This window comes from Choristoneura fumiferana, chromosome 2, assembly GCF_025370935.1.
Source record: "Choristoneura fumiferana chromosome 2, NRCan_CFum_1, whole genome shotgun sequence".
NCBI classification, from domain to species: Eukaryota; Metazoa; Arthropoda; class Insecta; order Lepidoptera; family Tortricidae; genus Choristoneura; species Choristoneura fumiferana.
Window position 1 is genome coordinate 17333668 of NC_133473.1, and position 12042 is coordinate 17345709.

The 12042-nt window shown below is 39.1% G+C and overlaps 2 protein-coding genes across 4 annotated transcripts in view; both read left to right on the top strand.

Moving 5' to 3' along the window:
* The window catches only part of LOC141445272 (CD151 antigen-like), a 244735-nt gene that overhangs the window by 220734 nt on the left and 11959 nt on the right, over positions 1 to 12042 (top strand). For both annotated transcript variants that reach the window (XM_074111067.1, XM_074111068.1), the window contains 2 exons: positions 6500 to 6703; positions 8322 to 8513. In XM_074111067.1, the coding sequence (XP_073967168.1) occupies positions 6563 to 6703; positions 8322 to 8513 (333 nt within the window). In that variant the 5' untranslated portion in view covers positions 6500 to 6562. The remainder of the gene's footprint in view (positions 1 to 6499; positions 6704 to 8321; positions 8514 to 12042) is intronic.
* Positions 3353 to 6278, top strand: SH3PX1 (sorting nexin 33-like protein SH3PX1). 2 transcript variants are annotated; one of them, XM_074111064.1, is made up of 2 exons: positions 3353 to 3459; positions 4152 to 6278. In XM_074111064.1, exon 2 carries the CDS (start codon positions 4168 to 4170, stop codon positions 5836 to 5838), a length of 1671 nt encoding a protein of 556 aa, XP_073967165.1. In that variant the 5' UTR covers positions 3353 to 3459; positions 4152 to 4167; the 3' UTR covers positions 5839 to 6278. The 2 variants fall into 2 exon arrangements, with proteins under 2 accessions (XP_073967165.1, XP_073967166.1); XM_074111065.1 differs by lacking the exon at positions 3353 to 3459 and adding an exon at positions 3642 to 3737.

The following is a 12042-nucleotide window of genomic DNA, read 5'->3' on the forward strand; positions in this document are numbered from 1 at the left end:
GATCATGGGTTCAATCCGGGCTCGCATCTCTCGAGTTTGTCGAAATTCATGTGCGAAACCCATGAGTTTTGGGGTGAGGAAAACATCGTAAGGAAACCTGTGGAGCAATTCAATGGTGTGTGTCAAGCAATGGGTCGCGTGGGAACTAGGTACAGCCCAAGCCCTCTCGTCCAGAAAGGAGGTCTGTGTCCTGCAGTGGGACATATGAATGCCGAGACAAGACAAGACAATACTTGTTTTGTATTGTATTATTAAATACTTACTTAGTATTGATTATTTGTGGTGGCTAATTAAGGTAAATCATATTTTACTTCCTATTTTCAATACAACCGTCACTTCGTAGATACGTTTCTCTCGGTAGGTAACATAGCATTGTATTTATAAACGAAACCCGCATAACGATAGGTACTCCTTATCTCAAATAATTGTGTGCCTACTGTTACCAAAGTTTAGGATATTTTAACCCATTCGCGAAACCAGTTAAAAGTTACCAAACTTACGTTGTTCCCTAAAAATCGCTAACATTTTGTACTACCTGGTCTTCAAAGCTAGCCGCAATCAAAGGTAGTTTGTTTGTAGTTCGAACCAGCAGGAATAAGTCTACGCTTGGCTTGCCAAGGCTTTTGTGTTCAGGCACTCGTGAAATCCTTTAGTATTGGATAGTACCTATGTTTTTTAAAAGCATAGGGTTAGGGTACCCTATGAGTACCTATAAGTTTACGTCTGTTCACGCGTCGCAATCTCACTGAGCTAACGCGATCGATCTGTGCTTGTTCAATAGTGAACACACCTTTGTCCTCATTGCATAAAAAAAACACGTTGGTAAAACAACACTAAGTAAGTTGTGCTCTTCTATTTCGACGCAAGTCGAAACATGGTCGAAACCATATATGTCGAAACTGAAACTGTCAACTTACGCCGACAGAGAAGAGAATAGAAGAGATAGGTCCGTCCTGTTCTAAAACCAGGCAGGCACGAGCTATTGATACTACCACCACAATTATCTATCCCTGTAGCTGCTTGAAATTTTACGAAACTCGAGCAATTTAAAATTGAAAATTGAGCGTTGAACAAGACCTAAAAGGTAATGGAACCCGTTTTACCCAATAAATAAGGAGGAAAGTATGAAAGAAATAACAAATTGAATCTCCCGGAATCTCCGTCGGCGCTCCCTGTGGATGCTTGCTCGAGGCAGCGCGGTAATCCCGTGCAAAGCCTGCTGAGCCGCACCCCGCCTGACCAGCTTAGATACCAATAGAATTTACCCGTGAAAAATTAGTAGAGATGTGCCGATCATGACTGGCCGACTAGCCGACTAACCGATTAGTCGGTTGTAAAGAAGCCGACTAATCGGCCGACTAGTCGGCCAAGCCGATCACAGCTTCGGGGATTTCCGTGACGCTTTGTTAACCAGCTGATTTGGGCGCTAGTCGCAACCGACGCCCGTAAGCGTGTCGGAACCGGTTTATTTTATTTTATTCGTATTATTTTATTTCTAGATTTTTGCTTTTGTATCTAAAAAAGCGATGTTTTTGTGAAAAAAATATTGTGTAAAAATAATGCCTACTATTATTGTTCATTAAAGTGAAAGAGCTAAAAAAAATTAAAATTTAATCATGTCAAAAAGAACGGCATCCGAAAAGGCTATAGAACTGTAGGCTCTGCGCTCGAAGTTGTTGACGACTATGTATACTTGAACAAACGGTCCAGATAGGTAGATCCAATTTCGAGAAAGAGATCACTCGTCGAATCCGACTCGGCTGGGCAGCGTTCGGGAAGCTTCGCAGTGTCTTTTCTTCTAAATTATCGCAGTGTTTGAAGTCAAAAGGCGTGTGAAGCCGTGTGAAGTGTTGCCGTGATGACTTACGGATCTGAGACGTGGTCGCTAACGATGGGCCTCATGAGGAAGCTCAAAGTCACTCAGTGGGCTATGGAGAGGGCTATGCACGGGGTTTCTCTGCGGGATAGAATCCGAAATGATGATATCCGCAGTAAAACTAAGGTTACCGACATAGCCCGAAGAATTGCGAAACTGAAGTGGTAGTGGGCAGGGCACATTGCTCGCAGAACTGATGGCCGATGGGGTCAGAAGGTTCACGAATGGCGTCCGCGGACCGGGAGACGAGGTGTCGGTAGGCCTCCAACAAGATGGAGCAACGACCCGGTTAAGATCGCGGGATCGCGGTGAATGCGGAAAGCACAAGACCAGTCTGAGTGGAGAGCCTTGGAGCCTAAGTCCAGCAGTGGACGTCTTTCGGCTGACATGATGATGTCAAACAGAAAGTCTCGTGTAAGGATTTTTTGAACAATTAGACAATGATTCCCGTAAAGTCAAGTAGGTATAACTAATGACAAAATATTATTTCTCGTGTGGGCAAGGTGAAACAGTAAATACTACAAAAATTAACAGCTTAAGGTTTTTATATAATGTAAATTATATAATTATATAGGGAATTCCCCCTCTGTGTACCAATACCTACATGAAAATAAATATTTTATTGAAATATACGTACAAAGTAAGAGGCCGGATACGGATACTCGGCGCTTTTTGCCGACTATTCGCCGACTAGTCGCCGACTACGAAAGTGGCCGGATAGTCGGCTTTCCCGACTAGTCGGCGACTAGTCGGCACATCTCTAAAAATTAGTCAAGTAGGTAAGGGCAAAGATCCTTCAAGAGCCACAGAAATCCGGATCAATCTCGCCTAGGGACCCGTAAGTAAGGGACTTTATACCCGCAAGACACCTCAAAATTTATTCACTTACCTATAGGTACAGTCGGTGCCCTAACATAAGTATCCACTTTTCTGTGCAACTAGTATGAAAAAATGGATACTTAGGGAACAGACCGAGCCTAATGTGTTCTCCATCGTCTCTGTTCACTTTGCTAGCTAATTTACTCCCGAATATTTGTGGGTTGCGGTGCTAAGTTCAGCCACCATAGAGGAGATCAGATCATCGGAGTCGGAGCGGTGAAAGGGCTGCATTACTAAGGACCAAAAATTATAGTTAGTAGGAAGTTTTACGTGAGTAGCGCCATCAATCGAATCTTCATGGAAATAAAGTTTTTTCAACTTGCACCGCCATCTAGTAGACCTTGACCGAACTCCTTGACGGTACTACTCAGTCTGTTTTCGCTGTACATGTTTAAGGTCCATCGTTTAAATTATAAATGTAATGCACCTACTTATCTCTTATTATTTTACAGCGAACGAGCATTTCATTATTGTAATGCAAGCTTAATTTATTTAAAGGATATTTTTCGTGCCGTTATTGGCGTTTCGAAACAGCTCGTGAAACCGCCAATAAGAAACGAACGTTTGATTTTAGTGTGCACGCCACGTAATCGAGAACGCGCTGCGCTGTGTCAAAAACAAGTTCTCGGGAATCTATCTGTCATTCAGATGACTGTACAATCAGTGTATCCGCCTTGAAATTAATCGTTTTATTGTGAATAAAAGTAAGTAAAAACTTATACTATCGATATATCCAAGTGTTTTATAGTGTGTGAACTCATCTATTAAACTTTGGCAGTACCGGTAAAAGGTTTCCTCTCATACTGCTGCTAAATTGACGTCATTGATTTTCGTAATAAAACGACATTATCTTGCTTTGTTGTAATTCTTTTCATAAGAAATTACTGTAATAATCTGATAAATACGCACTGTGACAACGTATGGCGCAGTGGCGTAGTTGAACTAGTTACGTTTAATGTTACGCATTGGCAGTCACAATAAGGTAGAATTTAACGCTATTCTTGGCTAGTTTCCTATGTTATTGTGTTTTTGCATAAAGAAAGCACTTTAGAATGTCATTAGTCCACTTTCCTCAGTTATTCGGAAGCCATAACACAAAAGGAGTAGTGCTTTTAGTCAATTGGTATTTGTCGGGCATGCTTAATTGGGGCTATTAGGAATATGTGTCAGGCCGCTTGCGCCGCGGCAGGCAGACGCCCCAATTTATACTTTTCACTAACACTCCCGCACCAACTGTTAAGATTATGTTTATCACTACATGTGCATACTCCCTACTTTTCTAGATAACACTGATAAGATATGGTGATGCTACATACCTAACTAAGCATATGCCTCTCATCACTATAAACTACTTAATTAGGTCTTACTGCAATAATCTGTTTTGAAATTGTTGTAGGTAAAGGAGTCCCAACATGGCACAAGTACAAGCGTTATATGACTTTTCGGGGGAACCGGGCACCACTGAGATGTCCATCACTGCTGGTGAAGTTCTGACGCTGCTTAACACTGAAATTGGTGAAGGTTGGTGGGAAGGCAAAAATTCTCAGGGTCACACAGGCTTGTTTCCTGCGGCTTACGTCAAGAAGCTAACTCCGGAAGAATCAATACAAACAAAAACGGCCCCGGCTGCACCGAGATATGACCAAGCAGCAGACGACTGGGGTGATCAGAACTATAGTGCTGGAGATAACAACTACCAACGCAATCCATCACAAGAAGATGGTTGGGATGACGACTGGGATGATGACACTTATTCAGAGATAGGCCCGGGTGCACAACAAAAATCACAGTACAACCACCAGACACCACTGGCACCTCTCCCTGGTATGCCCATCAATGAGTACAATCAAAACATTGATGATACAGCTTCTACGTTTAGTTCAACAATAGGCACAGTAAGGAAAAGCAAATTTGCACCTTCTTCAAAAGTCAGCGGAGAGAGCTATCTACTTGCTACTCTAAATGTAGAAGTGCCTGATTCAGAGAAAGTTCACATAGTTCAGAATGAAGAAGGTTATGTGTGGGCACCTATCACTCAGCCTTACTACGTAACAATTGCTTCTCCAAAGAAAGAATCCAAATTCAAAGGTATAAAGAGCTTCATTGCATACCAGCTAACTCCTTCATTTAATAACATACAGGTATCGAGAAGATACAAGCATTTTGATTGGCTCCATGAGCGGTTGCAGGAGAAATTCTCTCTGATACCCATCCCACCTTTACCAGACAAACAGATATCAGGCAGGTATGATGAACAGGTGATTGAACGCAGAAGAGTACAGCTTCAAGAGTTTGTGGACTGGATGTGCAAACATCCTGTACTGTCTAAATCTGAGGTTTGGCAACACTTCCTCACATGCACTGATGAGAAACGTTGGAAGGCTGGCAAAAGACAGGCTGAGAAAGACATTTTGATAGGCCTCAACTATTGTATATCCCTGGTTGTACCAGAAAAAGCATTATTACAGTCCCAGGTGGATCAGATTGTAGAACAGTCCCACACATTTATTGGCAGCATGGACACGTCTGTGAAATTCCTCACAAATATGTGTCTAGCACAAACTAAGAAATTTCAAGGCCCATACAAAATTGATTGCCAGAAGACAGGAGAAGCATTCTATAATTTGGGAAATGCTTTGAGCTTAGATGAAGGGTCAATAGTATCCACATCCAAACTGACATCTGCAATAAAAATGACTGGTGGCGCATACATTGAGATAGGGAGAATGTATGAAGAGCAGCCAAAATATGATTGGGAACCTCTGGGTGATAAATTCCACTTGTACAAAGGAATTGTCGGCAGCTTCCCAGACGCATTAGCCAATCATAAGGGTGCAGTGCAGAAGAAGCGTGATTGTGAGAAGCTTACTGCAGAACACAAAATGGAAGTAGCTCAACTCAATGAGGTATTGAGGAGGACTGATGTTATTTCCTATGCACTTCTTGCCGAGATCAACCACTTCAAGGCAGAGAGAACAGTAGACTTGAAAGCAACAATGCAAAAATTCTTGACGCAGCAGATTACTTTTTACAAGAAGATTGTAGAAAAATTAGAGAGCACCCTTCATCAATTTGATGACTAGCAGTTTTAAGTTAGGACTTATCAACGGCCTAAGTAGAATACAAAACACAGGTTTAAAATTATTGAAGAAATGCATTTTTGTAATCCAAAGGATTTGTGTGAATTTGATTTAGGTGGATGAAAGAATTTACTATGTGATGAAATTATGGACTGAATGTATCTACTAATTACGATGTATTTACAGTATAGTATAATGAGACAGTTCTGTATATACATAATAATGTAACATAGCATAACTATCCTATGAGCCCTTGCAATTGTGTCTGAAATCATATTTTTTTTATCAATTTTATGAATACATATTTCAAACTGTACTGAATACTACAAATCAATTATTTTGAGACATTTTGCTATACATAATTATCTAATTTAGAAGTAAGTGTTGTATTATATTCCATTTTTGTAAGATAATTTAGGCTTCTAATAAATACTGTAATTTTTCTCCTGTGTTTTAATATTTTGTCCAAAAAGATAGTGGCTGGTTGAAACAGTGAAGCCAAAGAAGTTCTACTTCCATGTTTTCCCTTAGTAGCTGTTTCACTAATCCCTATTAAGCCAGAGCATTATCTTTTAACGCTCTATGATGTTCTAGTAAGTACTTTTTCGCATATAAGATTATATTGTCAGTGATCAGCAGAATATCACAATTTTTTTTCTTGCAGGGTAAAGGATCAAATCATGACCAGCAGGAGATGAAAGTAGGTCTTCTATATTAGCCGACGATCATGGCAGTGGAGAAAAAGAAAAATGGAAGTGCACTTTTAAGCAAAAAGAAGAAAGTAAAGCCGCGTAAGTCCAGAGACGCAGACTGCTGCAGCGTGAATTTCCTTAAATGCGTTCTGCATATATTCAATGTGGTGTTTTTGGTAAGTTAACAAATGACTATTCAGACTAGACCTAAATGCATAGCGAATTGGCATAACATGTTATCAGTGCTTTGAGATGATTAAACCGTCGTTAGCTGCACACAGTCGACGTCACATCTTTGTACACTTACCTAAACTAGTTTGCTTATGTCTTTCGGAACTTGAAATAAAACATCGGTTTTCTTTTTCTTTCTCATTTGAATCGTCAGCAAAAAAAAGAAAACCAACGAGTCCCGAGCGACATTAACAATCTGGTTGTACTGTATGTCAGTCATTAAAGTCACAGCTCATTAGAGCCACCCGGCACACGACCAGCACCGCCTCGATTTTCGGCGTCCACTCGGACCTCGCATAGTCCACGAATTTCCTAGTAGTCATTATGGCGGCGAGCAGCGGGCTATCACCGAGTGGTCCACTCGCCGTCCGCGTGTGGCAACCTCGTGAGTGAGGCGATCCGGTGGGTGACTTTCCCGGCCCGGATAACACCGACATTATGGAAATACCGGCCCTGTTTTTTGTGTACACGCCCATAGAAACTGACAGGAGCTTCTATGGGCGTGTACACAAAAAACAGGGTCGGTATCATCTGGGCCGGAAAAGAGTGTCACCCGATCCGGTGACGCTACGGAGTTAATGTAAGGAGCGCATACCCATACAAATCCATAGAAGAATACTAACCGCTCGAGGCGAGGCGGTGCTGGTCTGGTAATGAGCTGTGACCTTTAATCAGCTTCAGATATTGCAAAAGCGCTTATTAGCGAAAAAAAATGACTATGTTTTGAGACAGTTTTGTCTTTCGGAAACTTTTGTCCTCCCTTTTTTTCCGCACAAAACGGGACTACGCAACACTGTGGTTGCTCGATATTTTTATGGTATGGTTTTAAGGTGTATTAAATTTGATTTTAATCTAAACATTGTTTTCACGCCCGTAATAACAGACTTTGAAAGCCACACTTAAAAAACCTCACGCAACAGTGGCGCCATCTAGAAAGACAAAAAAACGATAGCCCTCATTGTCAAGGGATAATAAGTACCCCAAGACTTTTTTGATTGCTGCAGGAACAACAACAGGGCATTTATGAAAGTTTTTCACCTGTACGCTCTTGCTACCCGTGCGTAACTTAGACTACGTTTCCGCCAAAGATTTGTGAAGAATATGTTTTTCAGGAACCAATAGAAACGCTTCATTTACCTATCCTCGCACAGCACATCTCTAGTGGAAACAGTTGAGCGGAGCGAGGCGAGGTAAATGAAGCGTTTCTATTGGTTCGCACATCTTCATCATTCACACACACAAGGACATACTCACATACACACACACACACACACCACACGCGCACACACACACACACACACACACACACACACACTTTAGTTTTTTAATTACCTAGGTATAGTTTATTAAGTATAAGTTCCTAATTATTGTTACGAGCGTGGACTGTAATTTAAAAAAAAACTTTTTGGAAAAGCGGGGTCTCCTGCTACAGGTAAGCTACTTACCTACTAGGAGGCCTCAAACTACACATGTAAACGACACAGTTATAACAATAAAATATATTATTATTATTACATCTCTGGCGGAAACAGCTAGAGCCTTTAACGCGTAATGTATCCTTAGTTTGCAGGCATAGGCGTGCTATGCGTGGGCGCGTGGACGGTGTCGTCGCGGCACCGCTACGTGGCGCTGCTGCCGACGCCGACGTACCCCGCCATCGCGTACCTACTGATAGTGGCGGGGGCTTCCGGCGTGCCCCTGGGGGCCCTGGGCTGCTGCGGGCTCAAGACTGAGAACAGAACCAGTTTACTATGTGTAAGTTTATATCTAACATCTGGTAGCTTGGTGAACGGTTGTGTTATTCTGAGGATGAACTTTGCTTGAGTTTGAAACGCGTCAGTGTAGTGTGGTGGTGGTGATAGTTGGGTTTATGCGTGTTCTTACAATGCGGAGGTGGATGCACAGACATACAAAGCTATCATACAAGATCGCCTGAGCAAATTAATTGTTTGTAAGTAGTTCATTAGTTTACTATACGCATGAGAGTGTGTATACTGACTATATGTTGTAATATTAGTTTTTGCACAGGCTGTATGGTCGACCAAAAAGTTCTTTGCCACTCTAATATTTAATTCCAGTTGTATGTCTTAGAACTTGGAACATTCAGCCTTATTTTGTTTTGGGTTACGGGTGACAAGCAAAGTCTGCCACTTTGCTTTTCGTCTGTCTGTCTGTTTGTCATACAGCTGTGTCTTGGTCATGAAAATCTGTTGCTGGCTCGCGTTCTTATGTATCTGTACAGTCAGCAACAAAGATATGAATACAGCCCAAGTGTAAAAATATGTACATAAGTATAGATGACTTTATTGCCTGAATGTTAAGGTCGTGTATACTTTTTTTTGCACTTTGGCTGTATTCATATCTTTGTTGCTGACTGTACCAAATTTCAAGACAACCCTATCACCAGAAGTGACTTACAGACAAACATGCATACACTGCAAGTTAAATAATAGCTTTAGGTATTTTCACAACTATAGTAATCAGTATGTAAATTCAAATATACATACTTTCATTGTTTTATGAATTTTACATTCATATGGATTTATCAATATGGTATTATTTTCCAATAGATACAGTCAAGGTATGTAGGTATGTTGTTACTAAGACGTCAAAAATATCCCTACACCTTTATGCTAACAACATCAACCATAAGGTTGATGTTTCATTTTTGACGCTAAGAGTGTACAGAAACGTATAACCTCGACTGTACATGTTCAAAAAATACTTTTTCACTTCAGCACCTCAAACAGGCAGGTTTTGCTATGAGAAATCAGTGAGCAAAATCGCATTTTGCTCACTCCGTGAGACAAAGTAACTTTTTAATTATTATTTTTTAAATGCTGAGTAAAGTGTTGGGTCTACTCACTGAATTCCAAATATTTGAACTTTACTTTGATCTGTCATTTCACTTCAACTCGAAAAAAGCAAGAGATAGGATCAAATTTGTCGATTACAAACTTAAATTAAATTTTTGGTTTTAAAAATATATCGAAATATTTCCAAAATGCAAATTTTCCCGATCTTTTAATAAAGCATGCAACCTCGTTGCACGAAAGCCGCTTCTCTTGTTTTTTTTTTATAAAAGAATTCCGTATACTGCCTCTACAGTATAATTATTATTTGTTAAATTGAATGATTTTTTAACAAATCTATTTATGTTTATGTAATAGAAATCTTAATAAAATCATATTTAAAGGTTTAATTGTTCAACCTTTTCAATTACCCCGAGATGAGGCTTTTTGCAGTATTAAAAAAATAAGTGTGACATTAGTACAAGAAGTTAAGATTGCATGTTATGAGTATGCGATTTGTATTGTAGCTACTGGACTCTTTTTATGGTTTTAAATGTAATTATTATATTTGATATTAATCGGATTCTATTTTAAAAAAATGTGTTTGTTTTGTAAACAGGTAGGTATATGTGGTTTTATTCTTATGTTACATTTAAATTATGTTCTCGCTGCTGAGGTGAAAAATTGTATGTGTCACACGAGACCAAAGTTTTTTTGCATCTCGTGTATTTCAATCCCTTGCTGATCTCAGGATTCTAACCTAGAATCACTCGCTGACGCTCGTGATTCAATTATAGAATCCTTCGCTTACTCGGGATTCAAAATCAACACTCGCAACAAAAAACAACTTTGCTCTCTTGTTGCACAAATAACTATTTTCACTTCAGCACCTCAAACAGGCAGGTTTTGCTATGAGAAATCAGTGAGCAAAATCGCATTTTGCTCACTCCGTGAGACAAAGTAACTTTTTAATTATTATTTTTAAATGCTGAGTACAGGATTGGGTCTACTCACTGAATTCCAAATATTTGAACTTCACTTAGATCTGTCACTTTCACTTCGACACGAAAAAACCGAGACATAGGATCAAATGTGTTAATTACAATCTTAAATTAAATGTATGGTATTAAAAATATATCGATACCTAAAAAATAACATGACAACGAAATATTTCCAAAATGTAAATTTTCCCGATCTTTCAATAAAGTATGCGACCTCGTTGCACGAAAGCTGCTTCTCTTGTTTTTTTTTTTATAAAAGAATTCCATATACTGCCTCTCCAGTTACAATAAATATTTGTCAAATTAAATGAATTTGTAACAAATCTATTTATGTTTATGTAATAGAAATCTAAATCTTAATAAAATCATATTTAAAGGTTTAATAACATTTATAATAAGTTATACGTTTGTTGTTCAACCTTTTTAATGACCCAAAGATAAAGATGAGGCTTTTTGCGGTATTAAAAAATAAGTATGACAAATTTTACAAGAAGTACCTATGAGATTTGTATTGTTCTTAACTTTCTGGTGACTTTTTAAAGATGTAATCGCAACTGTACGTATCATTTTTGAGTAAGGGTTATATAGGATTATAATTAAAAAATTGAGGTTGTTTTGTAAAGAGGTAGGTATATGTGGTTTTATTCTTATGTTACATTTAAATTATGTTCTCGCTGCTGAGGTGAAAAATTGTATGTGTCACACGAGACCAAAGTTTTTTTGTATCTCGTGTGTTTGAATCCCTTGCTGTTCTCAGGATTCTATCTAACTTAGAATCACTCGCTAAAGCTCGTGATTCAATTATAGAATCCTTCGCTTACTCGGGATTCAAATTCAACACTCGCATCAAAAAACAACTTTGCTGTCTTGTTGCACAAATAACTATTTCACACCTCTCCTCCAGAAAAGTAACTTTTCCTTCCTGGCGAGAGGGAGCAAAGTGCAACTTTTCTGTTCAAGGCATTTCTAAGTGTTTTATTGCAAATGCCATTTTTTAAAGTTGATAATTGTAAAGCACGCCATTTTCTATGCTGGTTGTTCTTTAATAATATTTAGAATTATTTTTTTCCAGTTTATTAATGCTTGGTGTGAAAAGTTGTATGAGCCACTCGGGAGCAAAATTATTTTCATCTTGGGCGCTAACACTTAAATCCCTCATTACGCTTAGGATTCTACTTTAGAATCCCTCGCTACGCTCAGGATTCTATTGTAGAATCCTTCGCTACATTCTGGATTCAATTTACGCCCTCGCCGTAAATACACCATTTTGCTCCCTTGTGACGCAAATAACTATTATTTAAATCACTAATACCATGGTAAAAACAAGTCTATTATGTACCTTCCGACGCATTTACTGACATTATCGTTACGGAAAAGGAAATCTTACTTATTAGTTTTTATTAAGTATCTACTAGGAAACAAGTTTTTTTTTAACATACGTTTCCCTGCTGGTACGTTACTGCTACTACTTTGTTTATTAATTTATTTATT

What these genes read in the sequence shown, in the direction of transcription:
- SH3PX1 (XM_074111064.1), top strand. Translation starts at nt 4,168, where the DNA reads ATGGCACAAGTACAAGCGTTATATGACTTTTCGGGGGAACCGGGCACC.